General features: G+C 46.9%; 2 protein-coding genes across 11 annotated transcripts in view; one reads left to right on the top strand and one right to left on the bottom strand.

Moving 5' to 3' along the window:
• Window positions 1-2076: 2076 nt before the first annotated feature.
• On the top strand, window positions 2077-7171 carry upk1a (uroplakin 1a). The gene is made up of 7 exons (XM_027009530.3): window positions 2077-2248; window positions 2723-2923; window positions 3064-3138; window positions 3357-3464; window positions 5428-5604; window positions 5937-6020; window positions 6306-7171. The coding sequence occupies exons 1-7, from the start codon at window positions 2183-2185 to the stop codon at window positions 6351-6353; spliced, it is 759 nt and encodes a 252-aa protein (XP_026865331.1). The 5' UTR covers window positions 2077-2182; the 3' UTR covers window positions 6354-7171.
• A 594-nt stretch (window positions 7172-7765) lies between these two features.
• arhgap33 (Rho GTPase activating protein 33) overlaps window positions 7766-23876 on the bottom strand; it is a 37591-nt gene continuing 21480 nt past the window's right edge. For 9 of the 10 annotated variants that reach the window (XM_035526081.2, XM_081714860.1, XM_035526083.2 and 6 more), the window contains 15 exons: window positions 22908-22989; window positions 22759-22824; window positions 21094-21243; window positions 20783-20885; window positions 20249-20393; window positions 19756-19838; window positions 19552-19659; window positions 19050-19195; window positions 16706-16868; window positions 16453-16592; window positions 16135-16209; window positions 13751-14502; window positions 13380-13560; window positions 12632-12990; window positions 7766-12169 (listed from right to left, as the gene is read on the bottom strand). In XM_035526081.2, coding sequence (XP_035381974.2) covers window positions 9830-12169; window positions 12632-12990; window positions 13380-13560; window positions 13751-14502; window positions 16135-16209; window positions 16453-16592; window positions 16706-16868; window positions 19050-19195; window positions 19552-19659; window positions 19756-19838; window positions 20249-20393; window positions 20783-20885; window positions 21094-21243; window positions 22759-22824; window positions 22908-22989 — 4893 coding nt within the window. In that variant the 3' untranslated portion in view covers window positions 7766-9829. The remainder of the gene's footprint in view (window positions 12170-12631; window positions 12991-13379; window positions 13561-13750; window positions 14503-16134; window positions 16210-16452; window positions 16593-16705; window positions 16869-19049; window positions 19196-19551; window positions 19660-19755; window positions 19839-20248; window positions 20394-20782; window positions 20886-21093; window positions 21244-22758; window positions 22825-22907; window positions 22990-23876) is intronic. The other variant, XM_081714830.1, reaches the window with a different exon arrangement.

The raw sequence follows: 23876 nt of genomic DNA, 5'->3' as shown, positions 1-23876 counted from the left end.
TTGATATACTTCTATGAATATATTTTATATTTTCAAGACCAAGAATTAAATGTCACTAAAACATTGATGAGCTGTCAAACCCTACAACTATGGTAATAGCATCTTTAGCACAGTCCATCAGTAATAAGGGTTTTATCATTGTCATTATTTGTCATAGAAATGCATGTATTATTATGAAGCCATACATATTTACATTTTAGGGTTTATGGTCAAATAATATAATCAATCAATTTTGTACAATTTTAAAGGACAACTGAAAATATTAAATGCTTTAAAAGTACTAAAAAATGAAAATAATCTGAAAAGAATAAACCAGTGGAGAACTTCTCTCAGTCAGGCAGGTGAGAGGAGCTCCTAATTATTTAGATCTACAGTATGTTTTACCTGAGAAATATGCTGCCTGCCCTCTAGGGGAGCTCTTTGAACGAGGTAAAGGTAAGCAGTCGCCTAGGGCCCCCATCAGGCCGAGGTATTAATTATTATTCTTCATTCAGATTGGAGTTCTGACACACAGGCTCAGTAAAATATGCATAACTCTAATAGCGCTTTTAGTGAATCATATCAATTGGCTCAGCTCTTCAATAAAAGCCGACTCTTCATTTACTTACAGTGATGTTTTTTTTGTTTTTTTAAATTTGCCAATATTCATTTACAAAAATAGCAAATTAAAATGTGAGCGTTAAAGAAACATTTCATTTTTTATTGCTAAATTTTAATCTAAATCTAAAGCCAGATATGGATTATGAAGTTTCACTGGAGGTTCTGGTTGCACTTCAATCAAGGGAGTTACAAGACCTAAATATTTCACTTGTCTTTAAAAAAAAAAGCCTGCCTCTTCAATACTTACTTAAAAGATCCAGCTTAAAGAAGGACACATTATTAGTAGTGGCTATAGATAGTCGCAACGGGGGATGGGAGGTGACGATGATGGGGGGATTAACCCACTACTATTTTTAACCTAGAGCTCCCAAAATCACTGTACTACATCCGCCCCTGTTGCACAAAGGATGAATACAAGTCTGTTAGACTTTGATTGTAGAGTGAATTTTAGATCCACAACCTAGCAACCATTACTAAAATATGTGAAGCAAGTGAAAAAATAAAGCAGAAACAAGACGTACGTCAAATGTATCTGAACTAGAAAAACACGATTAGAACGAACGAAACGTTATGTGGCGCCAGTGAGTGGCGCCATCTGCCTTTTAACCAGCATCCACTGGGGAAAATTTACTGGGTCAAGCACTGGTGACCGCTCCAAAATCCTTTTTAGGACGTCTTCAAGTTCTCTGTATGTCTTTCCAGTGGATCATTTATTGAATAGAACTAGAATATTAACAGCCGGATCTAAAATAAATTAAAGATTTTTTTTTTCGTAATAAAGTTCTGTTCACACATTTTAGCGTGAATGCTATTAATAAATCAGCGTTATTACGCTGAAATAAATGTTTTTCTACTTTAATCACAATGCTAAACAAGGACATATAAAAGTCAAAGTCTATGTGACGTTAGGAATCATCACGGGCGGAACAGGTTTCAGCCTCAGCAGGTGCGTTCTTGTATGAGAACGGTCTTATATGATTCACGGTCTTATATGATTCACGGTGCCATATATATATATATATATATATATATATATATATATATATATATATATATATATATATACACACACACACACACACACACACACACACACACACACACACACACACACGCGTGTGTATTTTTAAATAAAAGGTGGAGAAAAAATAAATTAAAAGAAAAACTAATTTAAAAGATCCAACAGTTTTTAAGACCATTACAATAAACGTGAGCTAATATATGCCTAATTATAATAAAACAATTTATTAAACCAACAATTATTTATCTTTAGCTTGTGATAATCAGTGTTGACAATTTATTTAATAATTCTCTTGAAATGAGTAAGCGAATAGAGCTACACTCATGTCTGTGCCTCAAAGTATTGCTCTCCCCTGTTTTAAGGCTAGAGGAAGAACTGGTTTGCTGACTCTTCCACCCTCCTGTTTTATGTTGAGTAATGGATGGTGTAAACAGGCCTCTCCCCTCTTCATAGATCCCAGTCCATACTTTTCCGTAGTAGTCACGATTTGCGCTAACCATCGTTCGGTCCGGGGCTCGCGCCACTGAAGCCGGGAGAAGATATTACAGAACCACTCCAGCCATGGCGAGCCAAGGGGGCATGACCTGCTTGATAAGCTTCCTCATCATATGCAATGTGTTCTCTGCTGTAAGTGCTGTTTCTTAGTAATAAAGTAATAATAAATATAATAATAACAACAATAAGAGTAGCTATACATAGTTAACATTCAATTTTAATTCATAACATTTTTCCTACTATTGACATTTCTAATCTCAGTTAAAGAGCAGAATGATTTATCTATATATCCTCTTTAAACTGTGTTAATTTTCAACGACTCATTTCTGCTTAGAAAACATTTTCTGGGGATTTATAAGTACTTTATATCTTTTCACATTGCATTCTCTTATATTGCTTATCTCCTACATTACTATCACTGGAAATGTCCCAGTGGTACACCCAAAAAAGTTAATGCTCTTACAGTGACTGAGCTTGAGGGGGTCCACTAGCGTTAAAGGACACTACATGTGTTATTCATTAATGCATACTCAGTTCTGGGTTTTTAAATAGTTTTTGTGTTAATGGAAATGTTCTTTTAATACAATGATATTTGTCTCACACCAGGCAGCAGGACTGGCATTATTTGCACTGGCTATTTGGGTGACAGTAGATCAGTATAAGCTGTACCCGATATCTGCAGTGTCAGGGAAGAATGACATCTTTGCCGCTGCCTGGATAGCCATCTTCACTGGCTTCGCCTACTTCTGCACCAGCATCTTTGGCGTTTTCGCTGCTGTGAAAATGCGTCGCTGCCTCATGCTGACGGTAGGGTCCTGTGTAGGACTGCGAAAGGGTCTGACAGTTTTACTCACAACAAAAACACACTATAGGCTACACACTGCAGTCATGTACTTGTGGTGCGACATATATTTCTGTCACGCTCATGTTCTGTTCCTGCTCAACAGTATCTGATCCTCATGTCCATCATTTTCATATTTGAGTGTGCATCCTGTATTGTGGCTGTCACCAACAGAGACTATGTAAGTGTGCAATTGCAGAGGGCATAATAACATGGAGTTCTCAGAAATTATTTGTCAGCAATTTGATATAGTTGACTTCATACAAAAAAGACCACACAAAAAATACAAAAAAAACCAAACCCAACCTTTTTTGTATTAATGGAACACTATTGCTAATCATGAATGTTAGCATTTTTAGGTAAACTTTAACCTTTGACCTCTTCTTCTGTCCATGTTAGCTGGTTGGTAACAGCAACCTTGTGAAGAATCAGATGCTACAGTACTATGCGCAGGATAGTGACAATGGAAGACAGATCACCGTCACATGGAACAGGATCATGCAAGATGTGAGTGCATGCTATTCCAGAACATTCTCTGACTTTCTTTGAGCCATATTCTATGCCACTTGTCACTATAAATGGTTATATTTCAGTACATTGTACCATATAGCCTGATTGGACTGGGTTTTACACACACAGTCTCAGACATGACACAGCATGTCTGACCCATCAAACTCCAGGCAGTGAGTGAACTGCTGTAGAGACTTGGTGTGTGGCTGAGACAGGAGTCAAAACTTTTCTGCAGTGGGAAACAGATAGGGTAATATAACTTAACCCCCAGGGAATTACCACTCACTGTAGTAGAAACATTTATTTATTAAACACTTTACAGGTTGAGAATATGTTCCATCTGCCACTGGGCAGTTTGCGTTGGCCATCTTCCAGCTCTACATCATTGTTAGGTTCGTGACCACACGTGCATATTTTAGGGTGGCAGACTATTGCTGGCCAGACTACTGTGCCACGTAGTAGCGTAACGCCTGTTATTGTGCCATTATAATGTCAGTGCCACTCCTGTGTTGAGAATGGTTCACCATCCAAATTACATCTGGCGGGCAGTGTTCCTGTAGTAAAGAACTAATCAGCAACAGATAAGCTACAGTCTGTACAGCTTGTATAACTATAAAATGCATCTACTTGGCTTTGTGAGAGTAACACACTCACCTGACAGATGGACACTTGGTCAATGATGTATTAATTAATATGTGTATTGCTTTTAAAAACCTGTTTGTTCACATAGTAACAATCCTACATTTTAGGTTTTGTATTCAAATCTAGTGGCTACTTACTTATCAGCAAAACTATTCCTATATTATCTAAAAATGGATTTCTGTCCTATGTGACTGTCAAAAAAGCCTTGGGATCCATCACCAAAAATACATATATCTAGCTCATACTGCACTTTTTAAAAGTCCTGACCAGTTCATGCAGATATGGTCCACTTATCTGTCTCCAGTTTCTGCTTGTTCATACATGGTGGGAGCTTTAAGAATTTTGTGGTGTGCCAATTTCTGTGATAGATCCAGGATAGTTCTGCCCCTTTTAAAATTTCTTAGATCCCTACTTTAGTACCCCATATTAATAAGACTCATGCTGCTAAACAAATTTTCATTGTGGTTCAAGTGATTTATCTTATATGATGTCTCCTTTATTTTACAAACTACTTTGTATCTCAGTGCACAGGATGGTGTAAAACAAACCAACCATCCAACCAACCTCAGGCCAGCATACATAATAAATTATATTAATTCATCTGTTTCTCAGGTTCTAAATCTAAAAATGTAAATGTCCGCAAGTAGGCACAGATGGACATGAGGCACCATATTCTAACAGTAGTGTATAGTCACCATGATTAGTGACAATATGTTACACTGCCAAGTTTGACTGCTAACTGGTCACAATTCAATTAAAAGAACAGGGAACACCAGAATCTACGAATCTTTAACGTCGTTTTCTGAGTAAACCTGGATTTATATCCCATCATTTTGAACATGCAAGCACAGAAAACTGGATTAAAACGTTTTAATTAGCCGGTACATACCAACACATCTCACCTTTTAATCTGTCATTTTTTGTCTAGTAGTATACTCGAGTCATTCATTTGCAGCAAGGTTTAAGAAGAGATCTCTTGCTCCAAGTGTTAAATGTGTACTTTAGATATGTGTAATATATATTACTGTATAAAACTATAGATCTGGCATTTATTAAACTATAGAATACGATATAGTAGCCGGCTGCTGATATACTTTTTTTTCTGGTTTATTCTCTTGTTTATCTTCCTCTATTTCCTTATTCATTTTTTCCCCAAACGTGAGAAACAGCCTTCGGGGAAATAGCCTTCAGGCTAACTAAATGATGCGCATTAATGTTCGAGTCACGTTACCTTTCCTGCCTCTGGGTCAAACGTTAAGCCAAGTCAAATGTATTTATATGGAACCGTACAGCAGGCACATTCGTTTCACGACTTTAGGCGCAGTGCTGTGGGACAGACTCCCCTCTGGACTGGGTCCAGTACAACTCCACCTTCGGCCAGCTGTACGGCAGCTCCACCCCCTGGCCACTGCAGTGCTGCACACGGCTGAGCATCTTCAAGGTGGCGGACCTGCAGGACTGCGTGGAGGGGCAGAGCAGCGCCGTGTTCACCCAGGTAACTCTACACCGTCTCAGGCAAAAAGACGGGCGTCTCTGGGTACTGTGGAAACACGACTGATCTTCTCACACACACACCAGTTCAAGTGTGTTTTCTGTATCAAAATGTCACATCATTACCGTGAACATGTCCCCAGTCACAACACTGATGGTTTAGTTACGGTAATAATAGCAAAACCGAGACAATTCTGGTCGCCGATACCATGGCGGTTAATGCTGTGTTGCTCACCCCTACTCGGTGGCATATTTTGCCTCATGTTTAGTTATAAACACACGTTAATGAGAGTCCTTCTTGCACTTGACAGTTGATATTTAAATGGTCATTTACAGGGCTGTTTTAACTACATCCAGTCCATGTTGTGTCGTTATACCTGGGCATTGAGCTGGTACGGCTTCTCTGTACAAATGTTTGTGGTGAGTATTTCATCAAATATGCACACAATAAAATTTTTCTAACGTCCTTTATGTCTTGCCAGGGCGTCCGCACACCTGTAACTGATACAAGTTTAAACACTTCACGTTAATTTTCGTTATAACTGCTGAATTTCTGATTGCAAGCCATCAAAAAGCTGCAAACTGTCCTCGTCATTCGTAATATAAAGAACGCTAAAGCAAATTTACTCATGGAAGCAACTGAAATATTGAACATGTACAAGTACTGAAAAAAGGTGCCACAATGTTTGTGTGTCTGTCTTTCAGTTTTTTCTGTTGCTGATCGCCATACTGTACTATATTCTGCTGGAATAACACCACTCAAGTGATGCTACCACACACGCTGACGAGGCTAAACCTGAATTGAACCTACTCGGCGTCTATAATAGGGACCTACTGGGTTGCATTTATCGACTGCTGCTGTGAGCATCTTTGATCTCGGAGCAAGGGCACATCTACACCAGCTGCTTTCACCTGCTGTCACCATCCATCAGTACTGCAGCCACGAAGACCTTCATTCAATGGACAACTCGCACTGCACAGCACGTAGAAGAAACAGCGGAAAATTCAGTATGTTTGTTTATTTATCCAGTTATTCCACGGAGGCGATCAGCCGAGATATGTTTGGTACTGTCTGATTTCCACATGCATTTCGCAAGGTGCCATCAGGTGATCAAACGCAAAACTAAAGGAACAAAAACCCGACCTGCTGATTAGTTACACTGAAGGTAACGGGAAAATTGTGTAAACTTAATTTCGCGCCAAACTATAGCGTTAAGATGCAGCACTTTTAAACACGCTCTGTGTGTTGTGGTGACATGACTGCTTTTACTGTTCGTTTTTTTTTTCCTTTTCATTTTAATAACAACCAAACCGATACTAAAAAAATAATTAGGCGTATAGATTAGACTTTTGTTTGTCACATTCCAGATCAATTGCTACAATCATCGCATTATTTATTAGACATTACTCTGATGCAGGAGTCGGCCTTTTCCTCTTCTGTTCATTTTCAATTTGGCACAGATTTGCTCTTGTATTCCAGGATCAGGGATAAGAATGATCAAATATACGCTGTATTTTACCAATTATTTTGTTGCATTTTAATGTTTTTAAATAAAAATAATAAATGTAAGTGCCATTTAACCTTTTCATGTCCACGTCCTATTGGACGGGTTTCACTAGGGCGACACGAATCATTACGCCCAGTAATCAGCCTTAACTTAACAGACTAGCTCAGCTGCTCATGTACGTATGTATCTGGGAGTGGATCATGTGACGAAGCAACAGACTCGTTTTACAAGATGCTTTGCCAAAACGAAGGAGGCTCGATTAAAAAAAAATAAATCTCGCATTACAGCTGCTGACAAAAGAAAGAAAGAAACCCCCCTCCAAACACCCAGCACCACCCAACACCTCCTTCAAGCTGTTCGTCAGAGAACATCAACCAGGGGTAATGCTACCTTACATCATGAATAAACTTCGGGCACAGGTTGATTTATTATTTTTTTGTTTACCGTTTCATATCCTGCGACTAGTCACTGGATAAATCGGAGAATATTTCTGAACTTTCTTGAACATAGCTGGAGCTTTGCAACCTGAACACAACAGAACCGTATGGTCATAATTTAGTTGGGGAAAAAAAGCTGGCAAGTCAAAACGATATTCACATAGATCCTCTTGCTCCCCCCAATTCATATATAAAATGTATCACACCAACAATGTTCATGACTGATGCAACGGTCAAGTTTTTAATTCACACATTGGTAAACATTACAAAATATGATGAATTGCCTTTTGCAAAGTGCTACAAGGCAGAAAGACAGACCATTGGACAAAAGTTTAGGTTTAAAGCGTGCACAAACACACACAGACACACACACACACACAATCATTGAAATACATAGGTAGTATTACCATTTGGAGGAAAATGATACCATGTAGGAAATTCTTCCCTTGTACTTATTCACTGCATAGTTATGGATAAAAACCGAGTTCTTATTCTCCCTTACACACACACACACACACACACACACACACACACACACACACACACACAACATGCTAAACCTTGTACCTTCAAGTCTTGTCAGCAAAGTTGCTCACTACTGAGTAGCAAAGGAAAAACAGAAATGTGCAAGGCATTCACTTTGTGAAGTAGGCCAGGACAAGTAGCACTACATGAGAAATGTGAGGAGATGACGACTCGTACATCCGCATTAACACTGACTTCGGAGGTAGTGCTCATGCCTCGACACGCCACCCGACAAGTGCTTAAAGAAAAGGCATCAGTCACGTGAAAATGTCTGTAGGAGTCATCCTCGGTCCCGCCTGCAAGGAGCGTGCAGCCATGCTCCTGGAGCTTGGCCTCTCCTGTATGCACAAACCCATGCCGAGCGCGCCGCCCAGGTCTCCGGGCCGAGTTTCGCAGCTGACTGCACCCGGCTCGGGTCCGGGCTGAAGTGTTGGTTCCACATGGGTGAGCTAACCTCTAAGGGAAGCGCACGTTTCCCCTCTGAGCTGAACGAGGCCCCTGCGAAGTAACTCTAAGCAAAATCGACTTCGGCGGTCAGACGAGGGAGGCCATAGGTCGCTGGCTAAGGTGTTTGGGAGGAGAGCCAATCTCTAGAACCAAAGCTTGAGCTCTGTGAACTGACGACAGACATCGATGAAATGTGTGGCAGGGACGCAAACTTTAGGCGAAGACGGTTGCCTTAGCTAAAGGGACTGGATCAATTCCTCAGACTTAGAAAATAAATGTTCTACAGGTGTCTCACACCACCAGGAAAAGGCATTGGTTATAGCAAAAACGAATTTAAGGGGCAGAAGGTAAATGGACCAGGCATGAGAACACTTGGCTTGGACAGTAATCTCCATGTTACTTTCCAACGTACAGGTGCAATGTTCAGGAATCAGCACAACAGTTATGAGTGTAGTTCAGCTATTGAAATCTCAAATCAGGTACCCAGAACCAAACACATATGCAGTACCTTCCATAAACACACACACACACACACACGTGCACGCACACACACGGTATCCCTTAAGCACATGGCAGTGTTTTTCTTCATGTTCTTTATGTAGCTCCTTTGCAGGAAATAGTATGGACTAATGATACAGAATCATTCTTACACTAATGCACACACACTCACTCTCTCTCAGACAGAGGCAATGAATAAAACTAAAACGAAAATCCTATTTTTCACAATGTCAGAAACAAACAAAAACCCTACTGTACATGCTCTCCTTGCAACAAAAACTTAAATAAATTAAAAAATTTAAAAGCAATAAAAATGGAAAAAAAAAAAGCCAACCTGCTGGAAACAGCAGAATATTGAAACAAAATGATTAAAATAGCTTCTTCAAAACCACCAGCAGCATGAGGCCATCATAAAAAAGAGCACATGCTAAGCTTATTTCTCTGTACAGCTCTCTCCTGTCACCTAGTGTGCTAGCAGTATAGTAACTTAAACCCACAAAGTACCTAAAGCAGAAAAACAACGCCATTATGCAGAATACCTGATACTTACGTCAGAGAAACAGCAGCCAAACAACTCTCTTACGCCCCCTGCTGGACAGCACAGTGTCAACTGGAATGTTTACATATCTAAGCCACTTTACGGTTCACTTCTTTGATTCCGTTTATTTCGGCACCCTTCATTTCTGTCGGCCTCTCTCTCCCTTTCTCTCATTGGTTCAGTGATGCAGCACAGCAGTGGAATTATTTTTAGCACATTCTTCCTATTGGATGTCACTCTCAGCCAATCACATGGGCCGCTGCCATCTTTTGTGCTTTAGCAGTAGCTGCGGGTCTGGCCCTCTGTGTGGACGGTCCAGTTGGGACCAGGCAGGTTGCCCTGCCGTCCTAGGCCCCGCTGGTCACGAAGCCCTGGAGGCCGAAGAGAGGGGTCCAGGACCACGTCCCTCCGGGGGGCATTGGGGTAGGGGGGAAGCACCGGACCTGCCTGGAATGGGTACTGGTTATACGGATTGACAGCCATTTGGACACCATATCCTCTTGGTGTGTTTAGTGCCAAGTTGGAGAAGGCCATTGAGGGAGGGGCAGAGGAATGGGATGCATCTTGGTAATGAGATCTTGGGGGGTAGGGGTTAGGGGTTGTGCCGTCTCCATGGAAGCCTGGGATAAAGTCTTGGCTTCTGTAAAACTTAAGGACTTGGTCGCCAGATGGCATGACATCGAAGGCTTGTCTGTACTGGGCACCGGAAGATCGACGCAGGGGGTCCTGGCGCTGGAACGCACCGGAGCCTTCTCGGGGCAGACCCTGGGGGTCGATATGACCCCTTGAGGGACCAGGGGTGTAGACGTTGTAGGCGGGCGGGGGGCGCTGTTGCCCATGACTGGGGTAAGGGTTAGGCGGGTAATCGATATGGGGCGATGAAGACGCCGAGGAGGAGGTGGCCGCACTCTGACCCTCCCTTTCGTCTTCGGCCAGCTTTTCGATGAGCAGCGAGGCGATGTCCTTCCCCGTCAGAAGCGCTTGGCCGGGTTCCGAGCCAGAGCTCTGAGGATCGGAGCGGCTGCGGAAGTGTGCGGTGCCGGATGCCAGCGGCATCTCCAGGGGCCTGGGTTCAGAGGTGTTGTCGTTTTGCCTGGCACTTTCGAAGCTGGGGCTCTCGTGCTCTGGGGCAGCCTCCTGGGTCGTCTGGTGCTCGTCAGCTTGTGGTGCCTCAGAAGGGGGTGCCAGAGGCTCCGCCCCTTGGTGGGCGTCACCATCCAGGTCTGTGCTAGTCCAGGGCTTTGCATTTGCAGCAGCTCCCGAAGGGTTGGTGAAAGGGTAGTTCACGTAGATGGGCTCCTCCTGGTCATTAAAGGCTGCTTTATGCGCTTGCAGTGGGGAGGCCTGGGACGCCTGTGTCTGGGGTGGCTTTGATGTGGGTAGCTGCTGGTGGCTCAGCGGTGCCTCCTCTGGCCTGGCCTCTACATAACGGTAGCACACCTTCCCGTTTTCAAAGTAAGGGTGCAGCTGGGAGGCGGCGAGGTCGGACGAGGGCGATCGCTGGGGGCCGTGTGGGCCGCGCTGGTGCACGGACAGGGGTGCCAGCCCAGCAGAGAAGCCCAGGGTGGAGGGGATGGGGTACATCTCGTTGCGGGTCAGTCTGACAGACGATGAGATTTGGCGCTGGAGCCGCGGGTGGCCGTGTGGGCCGGCCGGGGGGTGGTCCTGGGCACGGCGGTGGGAATGGCTGTGAGAGAAGGAGGAGGAGTGCGAGTGGGCCGCAGCCCAGACTCGCGTGGCCTCGGAGGACCAGAGTTGAGGAGCCCTGGCGGAAGCGCCCACCTGTGAGTACTGCGGAGGAGGGTGGCCCCTGGACACAGGCCGCTGGTTCCCTGGGTCCGAAAGCCGGTAGCTGCCCTCCTGATCGAGCCTCATGTTCTGGTAGCTGTGCCGGGAGTAGCTGGGCGGGCCCTGCGGGTGCTCGGGAGCACCGATCTCATAGTAGAAGTTCTCCATGCTGGACGGGTCCTCGGAGGGAGGGAAAGCAGGCCGAGTGTGGTGGCCGAGGGCCTGCTGCAGCGGCAGTGCTGGAGTCTGGGCCACCCGAGCTGCGTGGTAGCGAGACAGCACGTCTGCCGTGGCGCTGACCCGCTCGGAGTAAGCCCTGGACAGCGGCGCGTTGGCCGGAGGAGACGGCGTCGCCGTGGCCAGGCGCCGGACTCGGCCGGCGTCCAGGGAGCGGCGCGTGATGTCGTGCCGGTCCGCCCTGGAGATCGGAGCCCTCTGAGGGGCGAGGTCGGGCGGCTTGGGGGGAACTTTGGGCCGTGTGGGCTGGAAGGCGTGCACCTGGGTCAGCGGGGAGCTCTCCGACTTGGAATGCATGAGCTGGGTGTTGGCCTGGCCGGAGGACTTGGGCTGGGTGGCGGACTTCTGGGCCTGGAGGTGCGGGGCGGAGAACTGGCGGCCGTAGGCTGGGGGCTTCCTCTGGGGGGGGGCCTCGCTGGCTGAGGGGGGGCTGCTCTGATCGGGCTGGGTTGGTGTTGAGGGAAGCTGTTGCTGGTTCTTGTAGATGGGGCTTGGGGTTTTCTCGTCCCCCGAGGAGCTGCCTGCAGACAGCTCGGAATTAGACGCCCCCGAATCCGAAACTGAGGCGTCAGAGGAGAGAGTGCCTGTGTCCTGAAACGACACAATAATACATTGTCAATCACCCCATGGTAGAATTTAATTTTTTTTTTTTAACCAGGCAATCTACAAGTACATCCAGCTTTAAATGTTTGTTTGCAACTCTGCCTAATGGTGCTGGAGGCTTGTTACTATCTGAAAAATACAGAATACTCAAAAAAACCCAAAAAAACAACATAAGATCCTAAATGTTTTATGACCAAAGCCCCAAGCGTTGTGAGTACAGTGTGTGTAAATGCATCTGCAGTGTCATGCTATATATTTTACATAACCAAACAGCCTCTGAAATCCTTGTTTGGGGTCTTAAATAGCTAACTCAAACTTGGCAAAGCAAACACACTCAATTTAATGTGTTGAATTCTGAAGCTTGAGGGCTTCTCATGACAATGTGCATGCTTTCAAGGTACGCTCACACCCATAAAACAGAGGTGCACGCGAGCATGCACACACACTCACCTGGCCTGGTGGTGATCTCGGCTCCTCCCCGGGCACTTCCTCTGTAGCTTTCTCATCGGCGGCAGCTTCTACTTCAGCCTCGGACATCCACACAGACAGGGGGCGCACCGTGGAGTACAGCTGGTCCGAGTCAGAGGACAGCAGTGCCCCTGCGTCTGCAGACAGTGAGCGCTGGAAGCGGCCATCGTTGTCTGGGGGGGTCTCGGGCTGCCGGGGCCGGTAAGGCGGAGAGGTGCCCTGCCGGAGGGCCTTGTTGGCACTCTCGGTCAGGGCCAATGCCATGAGGCGGGCTGGGTTCTTCGGGGGAGGAGGTGGGGGCTGATGGGAGGGTAGGGTAGCACCGGTGGGACCCATAATACCTGAATGGCACACAGAACAACCAATCAGTGGGCCTCCTTTACACCCATGCCTATATTTAAAAATGTTCATTTTAACTGTGATACCATTATGTTCTCATAATTATGTCCATAATTACCTAGTAAAAACAGTTTGTACACGCCCACACCGACTTATCCAGAATGTGGGATTTTACATTCATGATACCAAATATAATATCAAATGTCTTAAAAATAACTATCTGCTGATTCAGATATCGGATCTACATTACTGTTGATGAAAAGAACTGACGACAAACGATACTATTTTTTTTTACTACTTTTTCCTCCACGACGATTACATCCGTAATCTGTGCGCGTGTATGGAGTAGATGTGGGGCAGGAGTGTGCCGACAGACTGGCGGGCTACTCACTGGGGCCCCGGATCTTGGCCTCGTGGCCCAGTTTGCTGCTTAGCTCCTGCTGGCAGCTCTCTGTGAGCTGGAAGTCACACGACCTCAGCAGCATTGATATCATCTGGGGCGGCTGGGGCGGTCCGCCCCCCGGGGCTCCGGGCTGTAACTCGCCGGCTCGCCCGCCGATCATTTCCAGCACCTGAAAGGTTATGAGCCATTTCTTTTACAATTCGTCTGCTCGCTTCATGGGCAATAACGGAAAAATAAGGACAGGTAAGGTTCCATTCTTGGTAAATGGAAGCATTACTTTATTATAACAGTTAGAACTGGGCTATGTTATTCAAATAAATCCAATAAAACGATACAGATAACATGATAACAGCATTCACCTTTGCAGGCACACTGATGGCGATAGGATCAGATATATCCATTAGAGGTGACTTTGGTGACTTTGGTGATAAGGCATGCACCACCTTCTTTGTGAAGGAGCGACGCTCCTGTGGAGGCTGAGAGGAAGAGACTGATGGGGCAGGAGTCTGGATCTGGCTGTGGGAGGGGCTTCGGTTGGGCTCTCCAGGCTGGGCGGAGCTAGAGGCGGGGTTAGGGGCAGCAGGGGCCCTGTGCTGGCAGAACACCTGCTGGGGCGAGGCGGCGGCCGCCAGGATCAGGCTCCTGCGAGCTGCCGCTTCCGACTGATTGAGCACAGAGTCCGGGTCTTCGGTGACCGAGCGTTGGCTCCCAGAGCGGGCGTGGCCTTGACGGCTCAGGCCGCGATAGGGAGGGGGCGCGGCCGAGGGCGGGGACTCCCTGTCACCCGGGGCACTGGTGGTGCTGCCTCCAATCGCAACTGGCCCATCGTCCGGGAAGGTGGGGCTGAAGTCCACCACTTCCTCGTCCATCCAGGACGCTGCCGGAGGCTGAGAGAAGTCAGGCAACATGTAGACACCCTCCTCGTCATCCTCGCCATCCTCATCCTCGTCCGCGTCTCGCGAGTCGGGCAGCAGGCTGTCGTAGGAGCGGCTGGGTGGGATCTGGGGAGGGGGGGCCTGCGGCGGGAGAGGCGGGTCCGTCGCAGCAGCGGCCAATGAGAGGCCATCGCTGCTGGAACGCGGTCTTCGCAAGCGCTGGAGCTTGCCCTGACCTGAGAGCGTGAGACAGGACATTACATCACTTCAACCTCTGAAGAAGCAGCTCTCACTAACATGTAACAACATAGTAATAATTTACTCTCTTCAAGCTCATAAAAAATTGTGGAAAAATCCATTGAAAGCTGTTTTTCCTGAGAACACAACTTAAAAATACACCAATCAGCCACAACATCAAAACCACTGACAGTTCTATTACTGATGTGTTGGAAGCAGAGAAAACGGGTAAGCAACTTTGACAAAGGCGAAATTTGTTGAGGCTAGATGACAGCAGGTATTGGGGTGTGTTCCCTGTATGCAGTGGCTAGTATCTATCAAAGTGGTCCAAGGATGGACAACCAGTGAACCAGTGAGAGGTGTGTCAGAACACACAGCGCATTACAGCTTATGAGTCTCCATATGAGTGCCCATGCGCACCACCGAAACGCCTACAACGGACGCGGGAACGTCAGAGCTGAGCCATGGAACATTGAAAGCTGGACTGATCTGATCAATCACATTTTCTTTTTCTTTCATGTGGATGGCCTGGTGCTTGTGTCTTGCTGACATAGGGAAGAGATGCACTATGGGAAGAATCTGTGATGCTCTGTGCAAGGTTCTGCTGTGAGACCGCAGGTCTTGGCTTTGTGGATGCAAAGTGCGGATGTTTTTGATGTGCACCATCTACTTAATTATTGTCGCTGACCAAGTACTCCCCTTCATGGCAATTGTATTCCCTAATGGCAGTGGCCACGTGCAGTAGGATTACGTGCCCTGCCACACTGCAAAACTGTCCAGGAACGGTTTGAGGAACATGATGTTCAAGGATTTGACTTGGCCTTTCAAAATCCCAGGTCTCAATCTGATCGAGCAAATGAGGGATGTGCTGGAAAAACAAGTCCGATCCATGGAGGCTCCACCTCACAACTTACAGGACGTGCAGGACATGTAGCTAATGTCTTGGTGCCAGATTCCACAGGACACCTTTAGAGGTCTTGTAGACTCCAAGCCTCATATACATATCACAGCTGTTTTGGTCGCGTGAGGGGGACCTACACAATACTAGGCACATGGGTTTAATATTATGGTTGACCAGTTATGGTTGATCATGTCCATACAAACGTATAATGACAGGAAGTTTACAATTTCCCCTGGTTGTTTCTGTGAGCTGCAAGTGAGAAAAAAAAATTACTCAGACAATACAATGGTTCCTTCACAAGTTTACACACACCAAGTTAAATGAACTTCTGACATGTTGTTGGAGCCTCCAGTCCTGGGCTGTCACAACACTACCCTGTGGTTTTACTCCTGCTCTACACATATGGCTCCAATTACAATGCCCTTGACAACTAGCTGAGTCAGATGTATCGGCAAACGTCAAACTGCCAAAATGCCGTACTGTAAAGGCAGCCATCTTTGTGAAGGTTTTCAGCCATTCGCGTCAGTGAACTGCCCTGTACTAATAAGTCAAGTACACTAGACATCGTGTGATGATCGTGACAAGTTTCGCTTCATCTTGACTGTGACCATAGCACACTTGGCTGAACCGATGTGCTTCATATTACATCACACATCCACTCGTCCTCCTACTAGACGTGAGCGAAAGAGCTCCCACTCAAATCCCTCAATGTGCAATCGCTGGCGCCTACCTGTCCCGCTGTGTTGGGAGGACAGAGACTCCTCGCTCTTGGCTGACCTCAGGGTAACGCTGTCCACCCTGCAGCCTGGTGTCCCACACAACCCCACAACACACAACATCAGGCCAACGTGAGTCAACACTTGCTTTCACAGTCAAGTCAATCAGTTTTGCAGATTGTGTTAACTAACGGCGACTGTTAAATGAATAAACCCACCCGACCGGCCATACAGATCGACAGAGCAGGCCATTGGCCGCGTGTTTAAGCCTGCTGTGAAGAGATGGAGACGTGGCCTCCATCTTCTCTGTGGTGGGAGCTGGACTCCGGTACCTGCATGAGAGGTGGCGGGCTGGAAGAGGGAGCTGATCCGGATGGGTTTGCGGCGGCCCGAGCCCGCGGGTTTCCCGATGGCGAAGAACGTCTTCCAGCTTCCCCCGGCTCCCTTCCGGACCTTCAGGCCCCTTTTCCTTCTATGTATGGAAAAGAACCAAAATGACACCAATGTATTTTCCCAGTCTAAAGCGCTTAGTGAATCGGAGTTTTCATGCACTGTGCATAGCTTGGTGTGGTCAGGGAAGCCCACCTGTCAGCTGGGTGGTCCAGCACGGTGTGGAAGCGATTCTGCAGGGCGTGAGGAGACCCGTGGAGGAGCAGGGGGGCCTGGGAGCGGGCCTGCGCCTCCTCCAGGGACAGCAGCCTGGCGGACACGAAGGACTTGGGCCTGGTCAAGGACTGGCGAGGCGGAGCTGACGAGGCAGAGAGGAGAGGGTGTCAGGTCATAACAGGGGCGGGAGAGGGCAGCGAGGTGGGCGTGGCGAAGGCTGGCAGAGGGCGGGGCTGGGTGGGGGATGGGGGGATGGGTGCAGCAGAGCGGAGGTCTTTTGGGAGGGAGGAACCAGCAGCCAGGCCGCCGCTTGTCCGTCCCGATCCCACACCGAGTCGGGAATGTACGGAAATGCGCGAGCCCCCTAAGCTTCAATCAAAAGAGCGCACACACAAGAGCGCACACACAAGAGCGCATTGCCCCTGCACTCACCCCACTCATAAAACACACGCTCACACACGCGCGCGCACACGCGCACACGAGGGTTGCCTAACCCAAATGCAAAGCCTTGGTTATTAACAGGGAGCAAAAAATAAATAAATCAAGTTTAAACTCTTCAGAAGCACAGAACCAACAAAAACACACACAATGCTTGTGAAGAAAAAACATTTCTGCAACATAACTTGCTAGAAAGCTTACATTTAAATCCTACAATGAAAGGTTTTGCCATTTTGCATATTAACGCAGACATGAGCAAAGCAAACACATAAAACCCAAATTAAAACCAAGTTACCTTGCTCCTTTTTCTCACAGACACCAACAATGAACAGCAAAACACACCACTCCCACACTGATCTCTGTAATAAAACTTTAACTGCTTGCTTAATCCTGCTAAAAGCTAGAAATGAAAGGGCATTCAAATTGGACAGATTTTAAGCCAAAAAACTGTAAAGCATTTTAAAATGTACTGTGCCAACAAAAATCAAGTTACAATGAGTCTATAAAAGGATTTATTTTTTTTCTTTATATGTGCATAGTATAAAATATTGTTTACACAGGAACTGAGATCCTGCCTAGAATCCCTGCCAAATGCAAGTGACCCTTGCAAAACAAACAAAAAAACTTAGCCATCTTATTTCAAATTTATTTTCCTTAATGTAAAAACCAGGCAGGTCAACTGTGAAATACAAAAACAAACAAACCAAAAGCATTCTGACAGTAGATGCTGAATAAGATATTCTTTGTGGGTACAAACACAACAGAAGACACATGAATATTTTAGGCCCATCCACTGCAACAGTTGAGTCGGAGGCAAAGTGGATGGCATCATATCACAGAGAAGCGCCGTATCTCCCAGTCGGGGTCCAGAGGGGCGGGGTCAGTGTCTGAGACCTCGCCCCGTGCCTCTTGCAGACTAACCAGCCGCGTTCGTTTGGGCTGGCGCGGGACCTTGCGCTCCACCCCTCGCGTTGCTATGGAAAACACACAGGCTGCTCTCAGTCTCTCCAACCGGTTGGTTTTGTGGATCAGACCAGGAACTTCTGAGATCTCACCACAGCTTCCTGTTTCACCATTAACTACCACAGACACACTTCATTTCTGAATAAATTGCTACTTAAGAGACTGTACATCCACCGCTGAATGTTTATTAAGAATGGAAACTCACATGGCCCTACTAACTTTCAGGATATAGCATAGTCAGGCATATTGAAAATATTACAATAAACAGAAGATGATCAGGCTGTGCGCCAATATTGTGGTATTGGCTGGAAACAGCAGGACAGAAGTCAAACTGTCACCCGCAGCTCCGCATGTGTCAGCAACGTCGGAAAATGGATTTCACAGGAATTCCATTCAAAAACAACACACAGGCCCATTTAATATAGAGCCACGGGGGTAATGAAGGGGAAATAATGCAAATGCGCATTATTAATGCTGTTTTTACGGGAGCACTGCATGGGAGGTCTGCACGATGGCACATTCTGAGCGGAAGGGCAGTCTGGGAGAATCTAACAGCTTTAGGGGAAAAGCCCTTTGGGTGGCATGCCCCACGTTACCCAGATGCAAAGAGTTTCGTCACCTTTCTGAACACCCAAAGGGTTGCAAAAAACACAGTGACGCCGCACGACGGGAGGAAGCAGATATGGCGTCAACCGCCAACGTTTGGTAACGTCGACATTGGAGCGATGAAAATGCAAGGATCAGAGGAAAGAGGTACAAAGTGAAGAAGAATCTGTAGATGGTTATGCAAGAATTACTTTTCCACAATTCAACGTTAACAATCTTAATGCAGTAAGGGTCTCGAGAAGATGCTCCCACCATTGTGGATTTATCCTAGTGTGAATAGAGGATCAGGACTGAGGGTGGGTTGAGGGCAGTGTACCTGCATTAAAGCGCCCCACCGATGTGAAGGAGTCACTGAAGAGGACCTCCACGTTGGTGAGCAGGAACTCCATCACCACGGACTGGATGCGCACCTCCTTAAACGGATCGGCGCCGGTGAGCCCCGCTGCCTCGATCTCCTTAGACCTGTGGTACCCACACCCACCCACACACAAACCCACCCAAATCAGCACACCTTACCCTTAATTTAGTGACACTAGGCCCCTGCTTTTCTCTTCATCTCCATTTGCCAACTTTACAAACAAAAGTGTCCACAAAAGGAAATGCGTTGTGCCTTAAATACAACTTGGACAAAAAGTCCTACTAACAGAATACAGAACACACAAATAATCAAACCCGCCGAAACATTAAACGTTTACCAGGTGAAACGCCTGGTCATTAGCTGTGGTGTACCGATCATGATTCATCCTGCTGCCCGGAAGCCAGCAGGTCTGCGGCCCTGCCAGCCAGTGTTTGTACGGCAGCAGAACGGCAGTGTTTACCTGAGCAGGTTGGGAGCCCAGACGATGGCCAGGTTTTTAATGTGCATGTTGGTCTCGTTGCTGAACGTGGCTAGACGAGCTAGGTGTCTTATGAGGTACTCCAGAGTCCTGAGGGGCAGATGTATTAATGTAATCGTAATCATCATTGTCATCATCATCATCATCATCATCATCATCATGATGGATGGTGTGAGGAGAGTTCACCTGTAGTGGGGAGGGGGCAACTGCTGGATGACGTCATGCACTTTGATCATGCGCTCATCCTCCGTCATCTCTCCCATACACTCCTGGAGAGTTGCGCACACACACACACACACACACACACACACACACACACACACACACACACATATACACACGCACACATGCATACAGGCAGAGAGGTAATCCACAGCTCAACTTGATGTGCTCTGTAAGTTACTTAGCCCGCACGGGTAAGCAGGTTTGAAGGGCGGCCGTAATGATTTTCATAAAACATACGTGTTCAAAGGCAAAGAAAATGCCAACTTTGAACAGTTAAGATCCTACGTCTTACTTTTAGCCTTAAAACTGTGACTAAAGCTGGTTTTCTGGCTGAATGACCCTTGCCAAAAGGATCCGTCTGTCAGCTTTACAAGGACAGCCTTGGTAGTTGGCGATGACTTCTGCGTTTAAGACAAAATCAGCCGCGATCACGGCGAGCAGCGTGGACACTCACGGCGAACTTGTCGTAGAGCTGGTACGTAAGGAGTGGATTGGGCAGCTCGCGGAAGTAAAGCTTGCACAGGGAGCCGACACAGTGGATGTCCTGCATGTAGACGTCTTTAGTCAGGTCCGGAATGTTCTCGCTGTCAAACTCGTGCCTAGGGACGACGGCAAAGCCAGGCGGTGTCACGTTTGGCCCAATCAAATTAGAGTGTAGGCAAAACACCGGGCCGCGAAGTGGGGGAGGGGTGGGTTTGTGGGGCGTCGACTGGCCCATTTCAGTCCTGGGCCGAATTTATTTAAGTCATTAAATAGGTGACCCATAGCACGCAGAGACATTGATGAGAGTGGCTATGTTATAATAATGACATTAATAACACCATCTTTATGCATACGGTGGACTGAACAAAGGGCGTTCTTAAAACTTATGACACGGTAACTAACTGGAGCTTTTTAATTGCCTCAACCAATCAAATGCTCTCTTACTTCTGAACGCACATTTGCTAGTATTTAGTAAGTGCATTGGGCCCAGAGAGGGCAGACAGACCTGAGTTTCTGGATGTTGGAGGACACCCCAGAATGTCTGTAGATGCCGTCCACGATGCCGTGCTTCTCGATGAACTCGGAGCAGCTCCACAGGACTTGGGGAACTAACGCGGCATCACCAACACACAGGAGTCAAAAATGCGACCGTCCAAAACGCTCACATTCACTCTCGTCACATGCTCTCAAGCATAACATATCGATCAGTGTGGGGATCGAACCCAAAACCTCAAGCTTGCAGCGCCACGCTCTCCTGGTTCTAGCAAGCGAGCACCAGGAGCGCTGCACGGCAAGTCTCACTGCGCGCCTCCGTACCGTCCTGGCCACAGTTGAGGAGGTGCTCTCCCAGGTCGCAGCCGAAGACCCGCTCCTTCAGGATGCCTCTCTGCTTCAGCTTCTGCTTGCTGGGCCTGGACTTCATGAAGTTGCGCAGGAAGCCCATCAGCTTGCCGTGCTTCTTGGACACTGCCACAGGGGGGAGACAGAGAGCCAGTCAGATGCCCAGGCAGACGGAGGAGGGGCAAACAGACGAGTGGTTCGCTAGCTCCTCTCCAGGGCGCAACGGCGCGGCTGGAGGGGAAGAAGCCGACCGCTGAAAATTTCTCTGAAAAGACGTGAAGTTTGGCTGTTTGAGATCAAACGCACCCCCTGTCTTTATATCTCAGGTTTATTATGGTAAATAAGCTCTGTATTTTTTTGGACAGCCGTGGTGAAAGTAATGCACGCGCTGTTAAATGGATCTATATTGGCCTGTAGTAGTTATGGATATGTAAATAAAGGAATACTTCATCCTAAATGCAGGAACGCCTGCAGACCAGTTAGAAGGAGGGAATCTGACAGCACCAGCTGGAAGCCTCAAAACTGTCATAGCAGCAAGCTTTGGGTTTTTTGGGGGTTTTTTTGGACGAAGCATTCCTCGGAAGTGAAGAAGCATCACATCGGCGGAATGTGTTAGGGAGATTAGGATTAGGGCGGAGGCTCAAATCGCCTACAACAGCGGCACTGAAAACAAATCACCACAACCCGATGCCAGAAGAGCGGCTTCTCATTTATACAGCGAGACGCCCAAAGGTTTGCGGTGCGTGGAGGGGGAGATAATCACGCCCTCTCTGAACGATTTACCCCATGCAGGTGATGCCCAATTGTAAACCCCCCACCACCCATGCACACCGATGAGCCAGCCTCTGCACACCACCCACTCCTACTCTCCTCGCTGTATAAATGGCTCTTTCCAAGGTTACACACTCCACATGTGCTCGGGGATGGAACGGGAATGTTAGGAAAGGGTGGGGAAGGGCCTTGCTTTGGGGGGGACTGAGAGAGGGTGGGACGGGTTCCACGTGGAAGGGCTGTTACCAGCGAGTCTTATGAACCAAGGCTGAAGAACTGAGAGAAAAAGAAAAAGAGAAAAACAGAGGGAAACGATCGAAAAGATGTCGTACGGAGTTCAAGAGAAGCAACATACAGACTCTTCAGAACTCTTTTAAACAAGGTAACACGTGAGCGTCATGGCAACATTGCCTTGTTTAGTTAACATTTGCAGAGATGAACGTTTGCTGAGCATGGACCACTTGCAAGATCAACGCACATCACTAATCAGCTGAGGTGTTATACAAACCAGCCCTATATTTTCAGACTAACACACACGATCTGTTGTTGGGACATGGATAAAGCCCAGTCTTGGACTAAACTGCAGTGCCGATGGTGAATCGTTGCTGGTAATTCTTTTTGTCTTGGTTTAGACTTAATCTGGGTCTGGGAAATTGGCCTGTACAATATATGCAACTATTGTGCCAATATAAAAGGTGACACGACACTACAGATGCCTCAAATCTGAGATCAAGGCGCAAGATGACCGCAGAACACGCAACGATGGTAGCATGAGAGAGGCAGCAGGAGGCGGGGCCGCCTGAAGCCCCCCTCGGCGCCACGGCACAAAATGGGGAGACGAGCCACTCCGCCGTACAGTCTGGGCCTTACCCGAAGTGGGCGAAGGAGGTCCGGGCGCGCTGGAGCTGCCAGCCTTGGAGCCGACAGGCTCGCCATCTGCAACAGAGAACACAGCGGCTGGTTAAGCGGGGCAAGAGGCAGCCGGAAAGAGGAGGCAGGCGGACACGGACGCTCCCTACCGAGTTTGGATGCCGGAGTGCTGACGGACTGCGGCACCTTCTCACTGATCAGCTCCACACACTCGCTGGGGAAGAACCCGACCTACGGGGGGGAAAGTCAGGAATGATGCCCTGGCAATGGACCGCAACCATTGTAATAATAACTGTCAATAATGCAAGACAAAAATAAATAAATAAATAAATAAATAAATAAATAAATAAATAAAATACCCATGCTGATATAATAGACATTATAATATTATAGATATAATATTTAGATCATTGTAGGTTTGCGTGTGCACACGTGTGCAGGTGTGCATGCATGGGTAACTTAGAATGTACAGGAGAAAACATTGGGTGTATGGTGCATCTATGAATGTTGAGTCGTGTTAGGTTAGTCTTTGGAAATCGTTGCCCATTAGAGGAGTCACCAATGTAAGAGGCTCGTGAGTGCTGTGCGGATTGTGTTGGATTTTGATGCAGAAAGCTCTTCAACTGATATATGGTCTGTAGGTACATTTTTCCAGTGATTGAGGTTGTTTTTTTTCTTGATTTCTAGTTAATCGGAATGATTTTCTTGGTGGCACAAGGAGTCCTCCGCTAATCACCGTGGTTGTGTGAGTGAGCAGTGTGAACAAGTTTTGCCCAGAGCAGTGCCCTGTTTATATTGTACAACGCTGACGGTTGGTGCTGGTAGTCATGTGAAATGTGTTTTTAAGAGTGTGTATCCAGAAGCTGAAGTGGTAGTAACTAAGATCCTCTTCCCCTTTTCTCACTGAAATACAAACTGACCTGCAAATATTAGACAAGGGATTGCGTCGAAAAAGGAAATACTGAGAAAGTCTGAAATTGATGATGTGAGGTGAAATATATTTTCTTTGAGGACTGATCACCCTCAACGCCATGTGCCAGATTTATGCGATTAGGATACACAGTTAGTATTCAGAAAAATGTGACAAACACATTTTCTAGCCACTTGTAAAGATCTGC

This window comes from Electrophorus electricus, chromosome 1 (assembly GCF_041902795.1).
Source record: "Electrophorus electricus isolate QZ-2024a chromosome 1, ASM4190279v1, whole genome shotgun sequence".
Lineage (NCBI taxonomy): Eukaryota > Metazoa > Chordata > Actinopteri > Gymnotiformes > Gymnotidae > Electrophorus > Electrophorus electricus.
This window is presented reverse-complemented; position numbering and strand designations above follow the sequence as displayed.

Excerpts from the sequence above, each read along its gene's own strand:
- upk1a (XM_027009530.3), top strand. The coding sequence starts at position 2,183 with ATGGCGAGCCAAGGGGGCATGACCTGCTTGATAAGCTTCCTCATCATA. Across the intron at positions 2,924-3,063 it reads GTCGCTGCCTCATGCTGACG|TATCTGATCCTCATGTCCAT; the intron begins GTAGGGTCCTGT and ends CCTGCTCAACAG. Across the intron at positions 6,021-6,305 it reads TCTCTGTACAAATGTTTGTG|TTTTTTCTGTTGCTGATCGC; the intron begins GTGAGTATTTCA and ends TCTGTCTTTCAG.